The sequence below is a fragment of the Phalacrocorax carbo genome, chromosome Z, assembly GCF_963921805.1.
Source record: "Phalacrocorax carbo chromosome Z, bPhaCar2.1, whole genome shotgun sequence".
Classification (NCBI taxonomy): domain Eukaryota; kingdom Metazoa; phylum Chordata; class Aves; order Suliformes; family Phalacrocoracidae; genus Phalacrocorax; species Phalacrocorax carbo.
In genome coordinates, this window is record NC_087548.1 from 26,676,339 (window position 1) to 26,696,754 (window position 20,416).

Sequence of the window (20,416 nt, forward strand, 5' to 3'; positions counted from 1 at the left end):
GGCATGTCAGCATCAGCTCCTGCCTCTGCATGGGGGACTGCATGGTTACCTGAGTGGGAAGTGCACTGGAGGCACCCCCGGAGCTGGACCAGTGGGGCACCACGATCTGGTGTTACTCAGGTGGATGAACAGCAAGGAGACACAGAACAGAGACTGTATGGTAAGGTGGCAGGGGGATGAAGACTAAGCCTGGAGCTATAAAAATACTCAGATAAGGAAAAGAAAAAGAAGCCTTACATGGAGTAGGAAGACACCAGAGACCAAGATCCCAAATAAGATCCACTCCTAAAGGGCCTATAAGGCATATCCAACAAGTGCAGTGCTGGTGCCCCCTCTCACACGTGTTGTCCACAAGTGCCTTGGTGCTCAAGAATGTACAGGTGTGAGTGTGAATGCAAATTTATGGGAGACTCTGCATGAGCACCTGAAATCAGACTTGTTTAAAAACAAGCACCACTTTTACCCTCCTGCACAGCAAGCTTTGTTACATGACGGTCCCTCAGGGGAGCCGTGCAGTAAGAAAGAGAGGAGAAAGTCCGTGGCTCCCAAGTACCCCTCCAGCCCTTGGCTGCATCAGCTCATTACAGAGAAGACTCACCAAGTACAGGGACACTGACTACAGAAAAGGGTTTGGGACGTTATGGGGTGTCTGCCTTGTTTTTCCATGCTAACAGTTAAATGCATCTGTGCAAAAAAACAGCCCGAGGTCAGGTGTGTTCTGTAAACATGCCATAAACAAAACAGTTCCTGGTGCTAAGCAGGCATGTTTCCCCTCAGTAGCTTTTAGACTAGCACAGGTAGAACAAAAGTGACATGCAGCCAAATTAAGGGAGTGCTGCAGCTTATAGCTATGCATATTCCCACCTATCTCTCTCTGCTTAAGAAAGGTGCTTTAATTTTAGGTCTAATGTCTGTAACTGCAACTAATATCTGTACATTCTTCAGACAAAATGCAAATAGGACCACGCACATATATCTGTTGCAAGGTTAACCTTAGGCAGAGCTACAGCATTTCTACCAGGCAATGTTTCATACATATATAGGTTTGAAGAAGAAAAGAAAAGATGTCCTTTTGTAAAACAGGAAAAAAACAAGGTCGCATCTACTTAAGACAGCTCCCAGCTGGGGAACCTTGGCAGCTACTGGCCCAAGACTGGGAATGCTCCCTGCAACGGGGGATGTGGGCTCCCTGCACTTACTGTCCCTGACAGCAGCACCCACCAACAGCCCTGGGGTGAGACCTTGCAGCCACCTGTGGCTGGTGAAATGCTGTGTCAGCACAAGATTTGTCACTTCCCTTTCCTCTTGGTTTTAAGTGAGGAGCATGGGGTAGGACTTGCCACCCCTGAAGCTGGCTATGCAGAAGCTGCTTCCAGCCAGGCGCTAGCAGTTTGTCATGCGACGTGCTCCCTTGAATCCTCCAGGCATGTAATAGCCATAGAAGAGCCTTGCCACTCTTGCTATGCCAAAGTAAAGGGGTTTATCTGCAAACATTTTACACTTGATAATAAAATTCTGTTTCTGAAACATCAGGTTCTTATGGAAAAACAGAGAGCCCTTAACTGTGAAATTTCTGCTAAAGAAAAAAATGAAAGGAAAGAGGAATGAAAAATAAAGAAAAGAAAAAAGGCGTTACCTCACTAAGATGGTCTGAGCAGTGCTCTGGGTTTTGCAGCCAGAGAACTGCTCTGAATGTCACTTTCACAGGTACTCATAAGAAGCCTATGTGAACATGGGGCTAAAGGTAGAAGGCTCCATAACTGTACTGCTACAGGGAAGTGAACCTACAAGGCTGATAAACCATAATATTGTTTTTGAAATAACGTCTCTTTGAGGAGGCTTTGGAATTAGATTCAGGCTAATCTGAGGTATTACAGCTCTCCAGGAATCAGTAGCATGCTTCAGCTCAAGACTAGCCTCTTCCACCCCCCTGCTGCTGTTACAAGCCACAACACTGCATACCTGTCCTGATTGGTATCGCAGGAATCTCCAACCAGGTCATTGTCAACATCTGACTGCAAAAGGAAACAAAGAAAGTTCCAGTATCAGCTGCTGAGACTATCTATTAAAATGGCAGTATTAAAACAAACACAATCAAATCAAATACAGTTAAAATAAAAGCATGGGAAAACATTTGGTTTACAAAATATATTTTCTTGTTTGCATCATCTATCTAACTAAAAAGTCCGTTTTATTATTAAAAAAAAAAAAACAACAACAAAACAGACAATGCATAAACAGGATTAAACTTGATTGGAGCAATTCAAGCAAGCTGAGTAATTCAAGCAAGTTTCCTTACTACTGGAAATAAGTATCCTTCATTTCTGACCAAGGTTGATATCTTAAGCAGCTTTAAAAAATCTACCATGTTTCTCTAAAGTTTCCAGCATTTTTTGTTAGTCACAGAGGCTTAATCAGAATTAAAAACATATGAGAAGTCTCACTGACTTCACACCTAGGAAAATTAAAAGTTTTGCTAGCTAAGGACACCAGGATTTTCTCCTAATTAAAGAAATACCAAGTGTAACTAAATCACACCACTGTGTGGAATCTGGCATTGGACTCCATGGGACTTGAGCACGCCCACATTTAAAAGCATGATAGAAGATTCTGGGAGGACAGAGGTGCTAACAACATCCCAGAGTATGAGAATACACCTGGTGGTTCCCCTTTCCCATGTCAGGAGAGTTTGAAGCTCCATAAAACTTCCCTGAGTACCTACTGTTAAAAGATAAACACTGTAGCTGCATGGGCTGCCTCATTCTCTTGCATCTTTTTGGACCTCAACAGTCCCTATCCCTAAACAAACATATTTTTTCTTTCTGCCTGCTAACCTGGTTTGGGTTGCTGATTGTTGGGCAGCTGTCACAGGCATCACCAACACCATCATTATCCTTGTCCTCCTGGTCTTGGTTGGGTATCCTCTGACAATTATCCAAAAGGTTCTTAATACCTAGCAAAAAGTGGATTGGATCGTAGTTAAAAGTAATTCCTGTAAGTGTTATTGGACAACATAAACATCAAGACCAGTAAAGACACTATTACTTTTCAGCAACTACTTAATCTTGCAATGACATTATAAACCTGCACAGTAAATCTTTGTGTCATCCATTAATTTAACAGAATTTAGAAACACCTTGCTAAAGAACAGCTTTCAACCCCATCACACACACTTCATTTATTACACACAATTCACTCTACCCTGTTCCTGTATCACAGCTTAGAGGATGGGACGTTTCATCTTTGTTATTACATTTGAAGGGCTGTGATTTTTTAGTTTCTTTCAAGCCTCCTACAGCAATGAAAATAATACATTATGTAGCTTTTGGGCATCTGTGACAGGCAGCAGCTGGGTACTCTCTGGGACATGTTTGCACTTTTAAGGAATTAATGAATAACCAACAACCTCAACTGATACATGAAACATGGCTTGGTTCATCTGTTACAGTGTTCAGTGCTTCCAATGGAGGCCAAAAGATATACATTAATCAAAACGAAAGGATTCCAAACTTCATTGATGATCTGGATGAGGGGATTGAGTGCACCCTCAGTAAGTTTGCAGATGACACCAAGCTGGGTGGAAGTGTCAATCTGCTGGAGGGCAGGAAGGCCCTACAGAGGGACCTGGACAGGCTGGATCGTTGGGCCGGAGCCAGTGGTATGAGATTCAACAAGGCCAAGTGTCGGGTCCTGCACTTCGGTCACAACAACCCCATGCAACGCTACAGGCTTGGGGAAGAGTGGCTGGAGAGCTGCCTGGAGGAAAAGGACCTGGGGGTGTTGGTTGACAGCTGGCTGAACATGAGCCAGCAGTGTGCCCAGGTGGCCAAGAAGGCCAACAGCATCCTGGCTTGTATCAGGAATAGTGTGGCCAGCAGGAGCAGGGAGGTGATCGTGCCCCTGTACTCAGCACTGGTGAGGCCACACCTCGAGTACTGTGTTCAGTTTTGGGCCCCTCACTACAAGAAGGACATCGAGGTGCTGGAGCGTGTCCAGAGAAGGGCAGCGAAGCTGGTGAAGGGCCTAGAGAGCAAGTCTTATGAGAAGAGGTTGAGGGAACTGGGGTTGTTTAGCCTGGAGAAGAGGAGGCTGAAGGGAGACCTTATCGCTCTCTACAGCTACCTGAAAGGAGGTTGTAGTGAGGCGGGTGTTGGTCTCTTCTCCCAAGTAACAGGTGATAGAATGACACAAAATGGCCTCAAGTTCTGCCAGGGGAAGTTTAGACTGGATATTGGGAAAAACTTCTTCACTGAAAGGGTTGTCAGACATTGGACAGGCTGCCCAGGGAGGTGGTTGAGTCTCCATCCCTGGAGGTATTTAGAAGAAGGGTAGACGTGGTGCTTGAGGATATGGTTTAATGGTGGACTTGGCAGTGATAGGTTAGTGGTTGGACTCGATGATCTTGAGGGTCTTTTCCAACCTTAATGGTTCTATGATTCTATGATTCTAAGACAATGGGTCACATGACACATAGCAGCTGGTGACAGGAAATTACTTAATACACAGCACATTCTGGGCAAGTTTCAAGAACGTCAGAGAAGCTAGAAGTGAAGAATTACCAACCATCTCCATCCATGTCATCATCACAAGCATCTCCTTTCCCATCACCATCTGTGTCCCTCTGGTCATTATTCAGGACATTGCGGCAGTTGTCACAAGCATCTCCAAAGATATCTTGGTCACCATTTCTCTGGTTAACATTGGGAGCCAAGACACAGTTATCCTACAAGAGACACAGATCCAAATCATACATGAACTGGGCCCCAAACCTTTAATTTCTACTTTAGTGGACTTATATAACTCTTGTATTTATTTCTACTTTCACAAAAAGTTATTACCATGAGCATTTACACATTTTATGTGAAAAATAGCTCTGGATCAGATTTCATTGGCTTCCTCAAAGCTCTGCTTTGAACCACACTGTGGGAACCCTAAAGATAAACACCCACTACCATAAGGCTTTATTCATAGCTTCAACTTCTGATTCTCATTTTGGATGAGTCCATGGTGAGTAACCTGTTTTGGTGTCCTGGCTTCCTTACATGGTCCTTCCCAAAAGCTGCAGTTCAGAGACCGTGACAGGATTTATAGATGCTCTCGGTGAAAGGCGGTTGCCCCCTTCTGGTGGAGACTCAGACCATAGCTGAAACACTTGGAAAAACAGCACTTTTTGATGCAAAAGGGTACAAGTGGTCTTTTTTTTTTTTGGTCAACCAAACTGCACTTGACTTTCTAAGACCATCAGGAGGCATATGGAGAAAACTTTATTTCAAAGTGCTATAAACTTTCCTATCCTATCTAGCATACCCATGACCTCATCCTCTTGCACACAGGGAGGCAGAACAGAGCTTAGCAACAATATTGAAGCTACTTGATTGTGAAGGTGCAGAACCTCCATATAGATTTACAGTTGAAGGAGGATTTAACATGTGATCTTTCCTTATAGATCATTAATAAAATCAGTTGCTTCAAGCTATCAGAATTTAGGGTTTGCCTCTGTGGCAAAATAGCCTGAGACAGACCTCCTGTGATTGCTATTCTGCCCTAGCTCCACATGGACATTTGTACTCTTGATAGTGTGTTCTTCTTGTCTTCCTCAGAAGTGCATTAAACAATACAGAAGGATCTTAACGTACAACAGCGGGCATGTGAGGATACAGAATGAACACAAAAGAGCTTTTACAGTCTGAATGTATTCTCTGTTATATTCTGCAGTAGTATACCCACATGGAAACCTCTTTCACTTTGAGAACATGATTCAAAGCTTTTCCAAGTTATTGGCAAGACACCATTAATTTATGTGGGTTTTGGATCCCTCACGGAATGTGATGCCAGGTCAACCTGCTCTTTAAAAAGAAAGACACTAATGCAAGTAATGTTCCTGAAGGCCATGCTATGGGAAAGCATGATGGACACAAGTTATTGTACTCAAAAAACCCTCTATAATTCAATGCTAAAATATAATAATGGAGTGCACACTGGTGGGATTTAAGGCTGGGCGAGATAGCCTGGGTTTTTTAGGTCTTATAATAGCGACCATTATATAAAAGAAAAAAAATGTGGTTAAGAGAGCTGCTGATGGTGATGGGTATGGGATAATCTATGGCAAACAGTAGTGAGACAGATTTCAAAACCACTACCTACTGCAGTAACATGAAATCCTTCTGTTTCCACAGACCCCTGCACCCTGATCTATACACAGCACCTGCTCATTGGGAATGCCATCTCCATCCGCATCGTCATCACAGGCATCTCCAATCCCATCACCATCAGCGTCTTCTTGTCCAGAGTTTGGGACAAATCTGCAATTGTCCTAGACAAAAAATGAGACATGTCTGTGTTTACAGGTAAACTGGATGACTTCATAATTTGAATAACTTTTTCTATTATTGTTTTAATTAATCAATTAATAAAATTAAATACAATTTATCCAGAGAATTTAAATAACTTGAAAAAATATTAATACACCCAGTCATATTTCTTCCACTCTTCCTCTTCACTCCTTCTTGCTCTGAATTGTTATAGGATTAACAAAAAATTTCTTACCTTTCTGCAGTTTTCAGCAGAGCATGAGAGTTCTTCATTAGGGTAGCCATCAATGTCAACATCTTTTCCGCAAATATAACCATCACCAGCCCAACCAATGCCACACTATCAATAAAATACCATGGTAGAAGTACCAAAAGGTTAATGAGTCACTGTAGCAATATTCAAGAGGGAAACCCTACATCAATCTTGAAAACACTAACATAGAGAAGGCATGGATGGACACTGAAGTACAATGAGGTACACTTCAGCATCTCTCAACAAGGAAAAAAATTATCTTTGTTTCAAGCTCTCTACATCTAGGCACAGCTAGAAAGAGCTAAGACTTGATGTTAAATGGAATGTGTGCCTGCAACATCTAATGATTTCAGTGGGAGCTATAGATTTACTTTAGACACTAGTCAGGAATCAATTTTGGTTCCTCACCTGCGGGTGGAGAAAAAGAAAACAGAGGACCTAGGCAGAATATGCACCTAGCATGTCAACAAGGGGGCCATGTTTAGATGTATGACTGTGTTTTGTTCAGTATCTCAAGAATACATCCGCAACTACAGGAAGTTTTAAGAGAAAACCTCACTGACAGTTACTAAGTTTGCACCAGCAAAGCAAGTGCATCTGCACACAAGTTCCTCCTAGCTAATTAAACTGGTACTATTTCAAACAATGCCTAATTTGTGTTGTAACTGAAGACACATGCATAGAACTGCATGTCAAACCCTGGCCTCCCCTTAAAATGAGGACTTGCCTAACACAAGTATCTAGGCATCTTCTCATTACAGCATGGGCTTAAAATATCCTAGATTCTTCTTCTTTGAAATAGATGTACTTAAAAATGAGACCAAAGCATGTGCCAGCAAAAGCACGCACTGCGTCCAAATTTAGGACACAGGATTAGTCTCTCGCTTCCCCGTGCAAGATGGAAAAACTAAGTAATATACTTCATTTAGACTCTGACAATGAAAGTTCATACACCACTTGGTGATCCTCTGCTGCCAGGGCTGGAAAGCACAGTATAGCCTACCTATGCCTGTATGATTTTCAACTGGAAAAATACCATCTCTATCAACAGGCAAATACAGGCACATTGAGTATGCAGAGAGAATCCCTATCCACAACTATGTAGCTGAGCACCAGGAGAGGAATTTGTCCTTTTGATGTCGTCTGTAGAGTGACTCAGAAAGAGTCCTTTCTGAGGAGACTATAGAAAGTCTATGAAAGCCATTCCCAAAAGATCTAATTACACGGACACCATAAATATGGTACATGAATATGGTTACCTTACAGACACACTGCAAGAAGGAAACAATTGCAAGATAGACTCAGCCCTGCTATTTTCATAGCTGTCTGGACCAGTGTGCCACAATCTTGTTAAAACACCCAACTGTATAAAATAGCCACAAACACTTTCTCAGTCCCAGCCTAAATAAAGGCTACTTTTCATTGTACAAATGCATGAATTTATGAACTCACAGTACACGTCACCTCTCCTCTCCTCTCCTCAATACAACGGGCATGGACACTGCATGGATTGAGGGCTCGATTTCTGCAGCTCCTCTCAGCCTGGCATCCCCTGGCTTGGTCTCCAGTATATCCTGGTTTGCACTGTCCACATCGGTAAGACCCCTGTAAGAACACAAAGTTACTAGCCAGCCTTCTAATAGGACTTCTTTTTCTTTTAAAGCTGCCATGTGAGTGAGATCCATGTCACTGCTTATTATGCTGTGCAAACGTCGTTTTTCACCCATTGAGTCCTCCTGCACTGTGAACAAACTACATTTTCTACGTGAGATTCAGGTTTGGCTCCCACAGTGCATGCTGGAATACATGCTCAACTCTCGCCTGTTTAGGCCAGTCTTTTGTTAGCCAGAGAAAAGTCATGTAGCAGCAAAAGCTTCTTCACTATACCTTGTCCCTGCCACCATCAGTCTGAGCTCCTTCCATGTGGTCAAAACATTGTATAAAATTCTAAGCAGCACCTGCTTAATCAGATTGGATACTCTAATTTCAGCATAAAGCAGACCCATCAGTTTATATAAATTCAACTGGACACAATTTTTAATCAAAGAGAGACAAGAAAGTTCATCATGTCTTTGCCCCAATTTAATTTTTTAACTTAAATGTTTTTAAGCCAATTTGAGCTAAATCTTGTTCTTCAGAAGAGAATTCAGGAGTTGAAGATAGTCATCCTCATTTACACTGCAATAAGAACATCAATGTAACCTTTTGCAGTAGTTTACCCAGAGGCATACATAGATATTTTATATTTGTGCCACTCCCTTGTGTAAGCAAACACAAAGGCGCTAAGCCAATGAATCTCAGTGTGGCTGGGACAATCACTATAAATGGATATATAAAACTATATAAATGGATAAATGCTGCTAAGAAGGGGTCTTCTTTAGCCATCTAATGAGGCTTTTGTCTCTATCTCATGTACTTCTGGACCTGTAACCTATGAAGTAAGTTAATTAAAAACTATCTTTTAACCTTATAGAGAATAACTATTAATTACATGTCAAGGAACAGAGACAGATCTCTGACAAACTTGTGCATCCATCCCTTTGTAAAACTGAGGCACTTCATACAACTTCAGTCTTCTATACAAAGCTTGCTGTAGGAACTGTCAGGATTGGCCCAGTCCACTACAATAAATACATCTACTACCCAACTGGGCATTATTTTTGTCCTCTGTTTCTAGGTTCATTCCTGTCATGGTTTAACCACAGCTGGTGACTGAGCACCAATGCAGCTGCTCACTCACTCCCCCCGCAGTGGGATGGGGAGAGAATTGGAAGAGTAAAAGTGAGAAAACTCATGGACTGAAACAAGAACAGTTCAATAACTGAAATGAAATATAATATTATAATTATAGTAATGATAATAGTGATAATAATGACAATAATGCTAACAATAATAAATAAAAAACAAAGCAAATTATGCCCAATGCAATTGCTCGCCACCCACTGACTGATGCCCAGTCAGTTCCCAAACAATGGCCACCCAGCCAGCTTTCCCCCAGTTTATATACTGAGCATTACATCATACGGTATGTAATACCCCTTGGACCAGTTTGGGTCAGGTGTCCTGGTTGTGTCCCCTCCCAGCTTCTTGTGCATCTTCAGCCTTCTCAGTCAGAGGAGCATGAGAAGCTGAAAGGTCCTTGATTTAGTGTAAGGACTACCTAGCAACAACTAGAACATCAGTGTGCTATCAACATTTTTTCATACTAAATCCAAAACACAGCCCTATGCCAGCCACTAGGAAGAAAAATAACTCTATCCCAGTCAAAACCAGCACAATTCTAAATTTTAACTCTGTGCTGTCTGCATACTTTCAGGCTGAAGATGAAGATATACAGATGACAGAAGGCCCTGGCATACATTAAAATAGCCTGTAAAGCAGCACTTCTAGACGAAACCATTTCTAAAGGAGACAGCAGTAAAAACCCCACTCCTCTGTTTTGACAGATGGCAGGCCACTTGTTGCCCTCTGCAAAGAGGGCCTGATGGTCTCATGAAGAGGACTAGTCATACAATTAGATACATGTGACAGAAATGTTCTAGATATAAAAGAAAAAAAGATAAACATATTGAACGGTGAAAGCAATTCTAGAGAAACAAGACTGTTCACAAGCAAAGCACACCCCTTTGAACACTACTGATCGCCTCAACGATACCTAGCTGCAAAAAAGATCACCTTTAAAGCTGCAGGATACTTTTAACCCTTCTCTTGTCATGGAGAAAGTCTGCTCTGTGCAGCCAGCTATAGCAGAACAGTATTTGACAGTGGCATAAGTGGCACATACAGGACAACTGGGTGGTCAGGCCCAGCCAGCATGGATTTATGAAAGGCAGGTCCTGCTTGAACAACTTGATCTCCTTCTATGCAAGGTGATCCATTCAGTGGATGCGGGAAAGGCTGTGGATGTTGTTTACCTGGACTTCAGTAAAGCCTTTGACACAGTCTTCCACAGCATTCTCCTAGAGGAGCTGGCTGCTCATGGCTTAGACAGGTGTACTCTTGGCTGGGTAAAAAACTGGCTGAATGGCTGAGCCCAGAAAGTTGTGGTGAATGGAGTTAAATCCAGCTGGCAGCTGGTCACAAATGGTGTTCCCCAGGGCTCAGTGTTGAGGCCAGTCTTGTTTAATATCTTTATCAATGATCAAGGGGATCAAGTGCACCCTCAGTAAGTTTGCAGACAACACCAAGTTGGGCAGGAGTGCCGATCTGCTTGAGGGTAGGAATCACAGAATCACAGGTTGGAAGGGACCTCAGGGATCATCTAGTCCAACCTTTCTAGGAAGAGCACAGTCTAGACAAGATGGCCCAGCACCCTGTCCAGACAACTCTTGAATGTGTCCAACATGGCCAGGTCAACCACTTCCCTGGGGAGATTATTCCAATGGTTGACTGTCCTCACTGTGAAGAATTTTCCTCTTGTGTCCAACTGGAATCTCCCCAAGAGCAACTTGTGTCCATTCCCCCTTGTCCTCTCCATGTGACTCCTTGTTAAAAGGGAGTCATCATCTTCTTTGTAGCTGCCCCTTAAGTACTGGTACATGGTGATGAGATCCCCTCTGAGCTTTCTCAAGGCTGAACAAACCCAGTTCTCCCAGCCTATCCTCATGTGGCAGGCTTCCCAGTCCTTTGATCATCTTGGTGGCCCTTCTCTGGACCCCTTCCAGCCTGTCCACATCCTTTTTGTATAGTGGGGACCAGAACTGTACACAGTACTCCAGGTGTGGCCTGACAAGCACTGAGTAAAGGAAGGCTCTACAGAGGGATCTGGACAGGCTGGATCGATAGGCTGAGTCCATTTGTGTGAGGTTCAACAACGCCAAGTGTCGGGTCCTGCACTTCGGTCACAACAACCCCATGCAACGCTACAGGCTTGGGGAGGAGTGGCTGGAGAGCTGCCTGGAGGAAAAGGACCTGGGGATGCTGGCTGACAGCTGGCTGAACATGAGCCAGCAGTGTGCCCAGGTGGCCAAGAAGGCCAACAGCATCCTGGCTTGTATCAGGAATAGTGTGGCCAGCAGGAGCAGGGAGGTGATCGTGCCCCTGTACTCAGCACTGGTGAGGCCACACCTTGAGTACTGTGTTCAGTTTTGGGCCCCTCACTACAAGAAGGACATCGAGGTGCTGGAGCGTGTCCAGAGAAGGGCAGCGAAGCTGGTGAAGGGCCTAGAGAGCAAGTCTTATGAGAAGAGGTTGAGGGAACTGGGGTTGTTTAGCCTGGAGAAGAGGAGGCTGAAGGGAGACCTTATCGCTCTCTACAGCTACCTGAAAGGAGGCTGTAGTGAGGCGGGTGTTGGTCTCTTCTCCCAAGTAACAGGTGATAGAATGACACAAAATGGCCTCAAGTTCTGCCAGGGGAAGTTTAGACTGGATATTGGGAAAAATTTCTTCACCACAAGGGTTGTCAAGGACTGGAACAGGCTGCCCAGGGAAGAGGCTGAGCCACCATCCTGGGATTATTTAAAAGACCTGTAGACGTGGCAAATAGGGACATGATTTAGTGGCGACTTGGCAGCATCTGGTTTTCAGTTGCACTTGATAATCTTAAGGGTCTTTTCCAGATAAAATGATTCTATGATTTTGTGATTCCGAGTGAAAGATCCAACTTGCTTCATAGCATTAAAATGGTTGTATGCCCCTTCTGTTGGATCCTAACATCTTTCAAACCATTTCTACTTCTGCTATGCTTGCTCTCCTGGGTTTAATATAAATGGGTATTAAAAGTGTTGTACCAATTGCAGCTTTCCTTCTCTCTGTACTTATTTAGAGGGATGTCTGGTACTGTGTAAACACCCTAATGAAGTGAATACATTAATTCTATAAAAAGAGAACCCAGGGGAACAGCTTGTTGCAGCAGTTCCCAGGTGGGAAGAGATGAGGGGAAGCAAAGGTTTAGTCTTTCAAAACAGGTTCCTTGCCATAACATACCTGTAAGCACCCATAACTGGATGGTGTGGAGAGAAGAGTTCCTGCCACTCTTCAGGGAAAGTGATAAGGGATACAGCTCAGATAGATATGTTAATGACAAATCAAGTATTTATTTTTTTACTATTTTTACTATTAGTTAGGAAAAGAGGAAAGGATTCTTTGGTTTAGATTAAGCCAACAAACAAATTGTATTATTCAGCTCTTCAGTCAGAGCCATAAATCCAATCCTAGCCCCATGGAATTCTAAAACAATCAATTTTTTAAAGCCACAAATCAAAAGGTGCTTACCAAAGTGTTTATGCAATGGGAATTTGGAACACAGGGTCCAAGTCCACCAGCCTGACATTCATCAATATCTAAGCAGACCTAGCAATAAAACAAATCAACATGTAATAAAAACAATGTAAATTTGAGATACAGTCTGAAGAAAAGCCACTAAAGTTTAAGTCTAGAAAAGAGTCATAGCCTCTTCTGAATCTGCTCCCAGAATGGCACAGACATATCCATAGGCTAACTTTCCAATGGATCTCCAGACATGTATAAACCCTGAAGAGACACTGTCACACAGAAAATTTCAAACTTCAGATGGGCTTCTGGTTTGTCCACAAGAGTTTAGATAAGAAATATGTTCCCCTTGTAGGGCACCACAGGAACATGCAAAACACAACAGTAAAACACGCCTTTTCTATCATACTCTTCCTAGTTCAAAGCCAGTTTACAGAAACCAACACAGCCCCTTCAAAATTGATCAGATACCTATGAAGGTAATAACATTTTTTTCTTGTTTCCATACTGGTCCTCAGTATTAGGCTGTTAATACTCCCATTAATACCAAGCAAACACAACTTGGATCTTCTAATTGAAACACTCTGATCTCTGCCTAACTGCACAAGGCAATTACGGAACGACTGAAGTATAAATAAAATGCTATAGAAATGCATTGGTATAAACCAGCACCTTGCAAAGGTAGTTGCCGCAGGGATGCTGCCACTCACCTGCTTATTGCTCTTGGCATAGCTGAGTCCTATCCCTTGCACGGTTTGTCCTGTATATCCTGGGGGACAGGTCTCACATCGGAAACCTGGAGCAGTGTTTACACATCGCACTCCAGGGAAGCAAGGGTTGTAACGACACTGCAAAGAAAAAAATTAACCAAGCACAAGTTCGTGCTTCTGTAACATCCAGACCCTGACTCTGTGCACAGACCTCTTAGTAAAAGGTAATGCTACATGCAATGTCTGTATATCTTCTGTTTAGAGCTGGCTTATAGAGGAAACAGTCTCTGCAGGTATTTCTGATCTCAGCAGGTCTTCAGCTATCTCTGTAATTTAAGTAACATTTCTAGTCTTCCATTACAGCCTGTAGTTAATGCCCTAATTCTGATCCCACATCTTTCCTTTTGCTGGGCAGGTTCAGGTCCCAGGAGGCTCCCAACCTCTGAGGAAGAGTCCAGACTACAATATGAGGAAAGCTGCATAACTCCAACTCACTGAATGGTCTTGCATTTGTGTGTTGTACACACACCAAGTGGCAGCAGCATTCTCCCCCATTTATATTTTGGGAAATCTCATAGCCAGAAGTAAACCAAACATGAGGCAGATGAGGAGGGACGTCAGTGGCACCCACACATTTCTAGACCAGAGGCCCACAAACAACCCTCAGCACTTCTACCAAAATACCAGATGCTCACAGTATCACCCATGGCCTGAAGGCACCATTCGCTTCATTGCCTCATGTGGTTTTACAGAATAGCTATGACCCATTTCACTGGCCTTGTGGGTGCCAGTTTGGGAACCACATCCCACACTGCTGCCTCTCCAACATCAACACTAGCAGCTAGGCAATATTGGTAAGAGTACCAAAAACATCGACATGCCATCATGCTGCATATGGGTCAAAGACAACAATAAATAAGAAACATGAGAAAGAAATACAAAGGAGTTTTTAAAATATGCCTTTTTTCCCCCTCTCCATACCTAACAGGAAAACATCCGCAAGATGGAGGGAGAACAATCCAGAAGATATCCACCTACAACAATCATGAAAGTTGTAGCCAAACACACACAAGGGAGCAAGAAAATGTATTTTAATATCAAAGTGTGTTTGACAGAAAGATTTTTTAGAAGTAAGTCCACAACTAGCACAAGGGAGATGTAAAACCTAGGACAGGCATTTTGTGCTCCCTATTTGCTGTGGATTTTTTATTGTAGGCAGTAGAGGGCACTCAAATTACACCGTACACAGAGCAGAGCCACAGCTTCCAAGATCCAGGGCATCAGCACATGAAAGTAATGTCTTCAAACTGGTAATGAATAAGGGAACATACTGCAGAGATGCTAAAAGCCTCAGAAAAGATGATGGCTGCTCTTAGTGAGGAAGATTCTAGATTTGTCTTTATCAGAATTGGTACATGAACTTCTTTTTAAATGCCTGTTATAAGGAAGTACAGAAATAGTTTATTCAGTAGAAAGGTGCTCTCCCAGAAGATTCCTAAAGAGCTTTCAAAAAAAAAAAATTACTTTCCTTCTTAGTCTCAGCTAACTCAGGAAAACAAATAATATGACATGCCACCTCTTATTAGACAATGAAAAGCTATTGCCATTTATTATCTCTGTTTTCCCCGCACACCTGTAAGTGAAAATTCAGCTGTTAAAGGAGATACTTACTGGTGAACAAAACCACAACAGATTAGGTGGTATTTTAGTAGCAGTGTCCACGTAAAGACCTCATATAAGAAAGACTGTATGTCTATGACACCATTTTGGCAAAATTTCCTTGCCGTTTCTAACGTGTGATCAGGTCTGCCATGTGGAGGGGTGGCAGGAACATGAAGGCACATCAATTTCCAGAGGCAGAGCGTGACCACTCATAGAAAACCATGTCAATATTGGGCTGCTACAGACTAGTCTTGGTTTGTTTTCCCACCACTGCTGTCATGGCTAGAGTTGCTCCAACCCTGAAACTGGCAGGGAGGAGATTACTGCCATGCTCTGCCTCAGTCTGGGTATGGCTCAGGAGGTAGAATGCATCCATGCTGGTGGGCTCCACCTAGGCTGGTTTGAGTCTCTCACTGTGGCTGTCTGTGACATGAAACTTGCACCACAGCTGTCTCAGCTTCACCTCTTGCATTCACATTTCAGTGCTTCACCTCCATTTTTTGCACCTTCTGTTGCAGAAGACACAGTCCGTGCCATGTGAAGCAAAACAAAAGACATCACCTACAACTCAGGAAACTGCCACACTCAACCCACTTTCTCTCCTCAGTCCTTTTCACAGGCAGATATAAGTTGGGCACATCGCATCCTCTCTGCTGATGGCCTACAGGAGGGAGTAATCCAAAAGAGCAGTCAAAGCACACCTGCTGTTGGCTAGGAAGGAGAAAAAAAGGATTGCTTTTGCTGTTTTATATCATTAGGCAGGTGCATTGTTAGTACTGTATTATCCACAGGCACAGCTAATGACCTAATTCTCCTGGTTCCCTGGTCTACTACACCTAGGTACTTTTTTCACAAAGATGACTAAAGAGTAATGGCAAAAATCACCACAGAAAAAATGCAGTGAAACTGTAAGTAGTCTTTTTGTGTTCTGAGTAAGTGTCACATTCCAGTTAACACAGGTTTTGTTTATTGTTTAAGATATGATAAATTTATTAACTCAATACAAGCAAGCTCTGAACTTCTAACATACAGCACAAGGGGGAAAAAAACAGATTTAACATCAACTTTATCAGCTTTCAACACAACAATAACAATAAATGTTCCTTTTCCTTCATAGACTTTTAAGGTAAGGCTGAAAACATGGCTCCAGTTTGGATTGAAGAGAAGACTTCGGTCTCCAAGGCTGGTTCAGAAGCACTCAATTTAAAGAAAAAAAGCCCAGATTGACAAGAAGTGCTTCTGTAGTTCTGCCTACATCACAAGCTACTGCATCTTCTGTGGAACAGAAGCAACTACATCAAAAGCTTGTTTTGGTTGGTTTTGGGGTTTGTTGGTTGTTGTTTTTTGATTTGTTTTGTTTTTTTTACATTGAACTCCTTTAAGTGACTTCTCACCTCACCAATCTTCACACATTTCAAGTTTTCATACATATAACCTCCATAAAGATGCAGGAACAGCAAAATAGGGAGGTGAAATCAAATCAAAATTAATATCCACTGTGCATGCAGTCAGCAAATGCTGAAGACAGCAAGCATAAGCAACCCATTGATATGTATGATACAGTTGATTTTTAGCCCCCCCCTTTTTTTAAAAAACTCAGTGAAAGTCACTATTTTACCTCATCAATATCTGAGCAGGTAACTCCATTTCCTGTAAGCCCTTCAGGGCAGGGGCCGCACTGAAATCCCTCTGCTGTCTCCACGCACCTGACTCCCCTGAAGCAGGAATTAACTTCACATTTGGGTTTACTGCGCCTAGGAAGCTGAGTTGGAAAATTCACAGTTCCCAAACCTTTAGTGCAGAAAGAACAACAGTTTCAGCAATTGAAAGAAACATCCATCATGGCTTTCAGCTGGCAAGCGCTCTGAAGAGATCCCCAAGATGTTGCACAGCAGGGACTTTGTGTTTCTGCACTGCACTGCTACCAGCTGTGCTGTGGCTGAAGAGACTTCATGCAGGGAATGGCCCAGCAGCTTGCTGTGTCCCCAGACAGGGAAAATTAAGGCTATTTTGTTAGGTCCACGTGCTTCTCCTGGCTACACATGGAAGCCCTTCTGGTAAGTTAGTCCCAGCACAGATCTGCTGCTGGACAGGGGAGAACACTCTGAAAGCTGGTGGCCTCAGAAGGCCCAAGGGACTCAAGTGAGATTGCACAAGGCATTTCTCTGGCTAAATCAGCAACACTACCACTTCATAAGAAAAATAGTGCCATGGTTTTGCAAGAGTGTATCTGACAGTCTACAATTAAGAGGATGAAGAAGCTGCAGCTGGCAGCCCACAAACACACAGCAAGACATGCAAGTACACTGGCTTAGGTGCACAGTGACCAGGCCTGGGGAAAAGCAAGGTTTTCTGAGACTCTAGCAGGTGCTGAACCTTGGTACTAATGCATGCAGTATTTAAAGACTTTTTCTTTGGCACTTACACATAAAGGTTAACCTGGCTAGAGCTCAGCTTGAGTTTTGATGAGGCTGATAGACTGGGACAAGAAATCAGCTAAGAGGCCTGATGAGTTTAAGGCCTTTCTCCCCACCCAGTGAAGGAGTGTTTCGGTTTTTATACTGAGCACGTGTGTCCTTAATGCCAGTTATGTAGGAGGGCCATGCAGTGACATTTGGGAAAGCATTTATTTCTTTCATTTAGTGAAAATACGGAGACCACCTTTTTGGTCTTACTGCTGTTAACCAGTGACTGCCTACTCAGAATCAAGATAACTTTCAGGTGGACTGTATATGATCTTCCTCAGGCTGACAAATACTAGCTAGAGCAGAACATAATTCCTCCCTTGTCTTTCTGCTAAGATTGTTTATGAGATACCTAGCAGGCAATACCTCTCTCCCCAAGAACATGTGACACAGCTTTGTGGCAGTGTAAGACTGATAGTACAGGGTGAGTGGTACTGCGTGGTTTAGTGGGGTTTTATCCCCCAACAGGTAATTGTCAAGTCTATGGAAACTGAAATCTTTTTCTCTAATGAAAATCTATTTTAAATTTGTGTCCAATACATCTATAACTTTGGACACAGTATTTTTAAAAAAGCACTCCTTAGAAACCACATAAAGCTGACGCAATAAATACTAGTTTTAAAACTACTTTACATCTCATCTGCTTGCCTTTTACAGGGAATAACAGGAATACTTACCACATGCTTGGCACTCAGCTATGGTATTTCTCAGAAAAGTTGTTTCTTTGACCTTAAGGATATAGAAAATAAGCATTATTTGGACACAGGCAGCTGCCAGAAGTACCATCATAATTTTCCCCCAAGATGCCACTCAAACCATGCAACACAGGTACCCTATCTTAAAATTAGATGCTCTTTGTACTCTATAAAAGGAAGGACAGTGAAAATGGTTGTACTTCAGTTCAGCCTTCATCAACAGGACCTTTAAGAATGACATGCTTAACTAAAGGTATGCGCCACCAACAATTCCAGTTCCGACACTCGCTTGCAAGGGGAACAAATGCAATTCCAGTTCTGTGTCTCACACCTACCTCCATCTAACAGTGGGCTAGGATGGCTACTGTAGTTTCTTTCCACTGAAGACACCACATTTTCTGGATCTGATTAAGCAAGTGCCCTACGCTCCCACATTCAGTGATCCTTCATAGTGAGCACAGTGTCCCAGGACCCGTGTGGTTAGTTCGTCTCCACTGTGCCGTGCCTCTGAGACAATGGACTCTACACAGGAGTTTATTGGTTATGTAAATTCTGCCCTGACTCTGTCCAAGGTGGCAAGCTTGGGATACTTCACACTGAAGCCTTTATACAGTACCTGTTGTCTGAGAAGGTCTTTCACATCTCCCAGTATTTGGTTCATCTGCATCATCTGACCCATCAGCTGCCTATTAAAATCACCTGCAGGGAAAGAGCAATGAGAAAGTGCACAATGCACATAACACTCCTTCATTTCCTGTGATAATTTCTGAGATACAAGACGGCAACACCACAAAGGGCCAAGGAAGGCAGACATTGCTGTTACTTAAGCCCTGCAGGAATCCTTAGAGCAAACACAGTATCTAGCTGCAACTTTTACAGTGATTTGCATGAGCTCAAGGCTTTTCTGGACTGAACTCCACTGTATACCACAGAAGCAAGCAAAGCAGAAACCTCATCACAGAGATAAAAGCAGCCTGTGATTCTTCTACCATTATTCCAGTGTCACAGCTCTCTAGTGACACGGGCAATTAATGCCGCGAGTGTTTCTGGTTTCCCCCGCAAGGCCTGAGACCGGCAACCCTAAATGAAACCTTGTGATTCAAGGCTGAGGTTTTGTGATAACCCATTTGGGACAGGAAGGCAAGGCGGGGCATAAAGTATCTATGCATACAATGGGAAGTCATCCTTCGTAAGTGTATTCCATGTCACCACAGCCCACTCCTAAACACTTTTCAGAGTGAAGTTACCCGGCTTTCTGAGCAAGCTCACTGTGCAGCTCCAACCATACCTCAAGAGTGCTTGCTCTGACAAAAAGAGCTCTTTTAATACCTGCGACAGTCATTTGGCTTTTCTCCCCAAAGGCAGCACATACACAAGTTTCATGGCTGAGTCAGCTTCTAGGGGTGCAGAGTTTGTACAGGCTCACAAAACACCTACTTTAACATGTTATGAACTCTCACCAAAGCCAGTTCTCAATATCAAGTAACAAAGACCTCTGCGACAAGACTAAAAATTACATCTGTAATGAGCCATAGGGAAGGACCAGAATCAACCCAAGATTTTCATGAGACTTATCTGTTAAATAAAACATTAGTTTTGACCCAGTGACAGAGGAGCAGGGAGCATGTTTAGCACAGTAGCTTGTAGTAGTTTCTGTTTGTAGCTTGTTTCTGAGTTTGTAGCTCTCTCAAGCAGCTATTTGTTTATTTCTCTAAATCTGTATGTCAAAACAAATTTCACAAATATATGCTCTTCTACGTTCTAAGCAGGCAGGATATTTTGATATTATGCCCAATGGCTCCAGGGAGGTTTATTCATGTGTTACTTTTTTGAGTATTGAAAGCTTACATGAAAAATCCTTTTCTTAATGTTTATCTCATTGTTTTGTACTTCAAAGCTTGTCTAACTGTTTCCAAACATTCTAGTGGGAATTATCCAACTCCTCACGTACTACGTTCTCTTCATTTCAGATTTTCTCATCAAAACACTGAACAAGTTTAAAGACTTGGGAACCACCTGTTCCAGAACCTGCCTCTGTTCTGGTCCCAACCTTGTCTTATTTTTATTTGGGAGGAAGGCAGCAGGATATAATATCATGGATATTTCAGAG

The 20,416-nt window shown here is 42.8% G+C and overlaps 1 protein-coding gene across 2 annotated transcripts in view; it reads right to left on the reverse strand.

The window, feature by feature from the left end:
* Window positions 1-20,416, reverse strand: part of THBS4 (thrombospondin 4) — a 41,524-nt gene that overhangs the window by 7,034 nt on the left and 14,074 nt on the right. Inside the window, exons 5-15 of one of the 2 annotated variants that reach the window (XM_064437815.1) lie at window positions 18,923-19,005; window positions 18,289-18,340; window positions 16,765-16,937; window positions 13,485-13,622; window positions 12,778-12,855; window positions 8,029-8,169; window positions 6,547-6,651; window positions 6,206-6,313; window positions 4,564-4,723; window positions 2,835-2,953; window positions 1,963-2,015 (exon numbers count right to left, since the gene is read on the reverse strand). In XM_064437815.1, coding sequence (XP_064293885.1) covers window positions 1,963-2,015; window positions 2,835-2,953; window positions 4,564-4,723; window positions 6,206-6,313; window positions 6,547-6,651; window positions 8,029-8,169; window positions 12,778-12,855; window positions 13,485-13,622; window positions 16,765-16,937; window positions 18,289-18,340; window positions 18,923-19,005 — 1,210 coding nt within the window. Of the gene's footprint in view, window positions 1-1,962; window positions 2,016-2,834; window positions 2,954-4,563; window positions 4,724-6,205; window positions 6,314-6,546; window positions 6,652-8,016; window positions 8,170-12,777; window positions 12,856-13,484; window positions 13,623-16,764; window positions 16,938-18,288; window positions 18,341-18,922; window positions 19,006-20,416 lie in introns of both variants that reach the window. The other variant, XM_064437814.1, reaches the window with a different exon arrangement.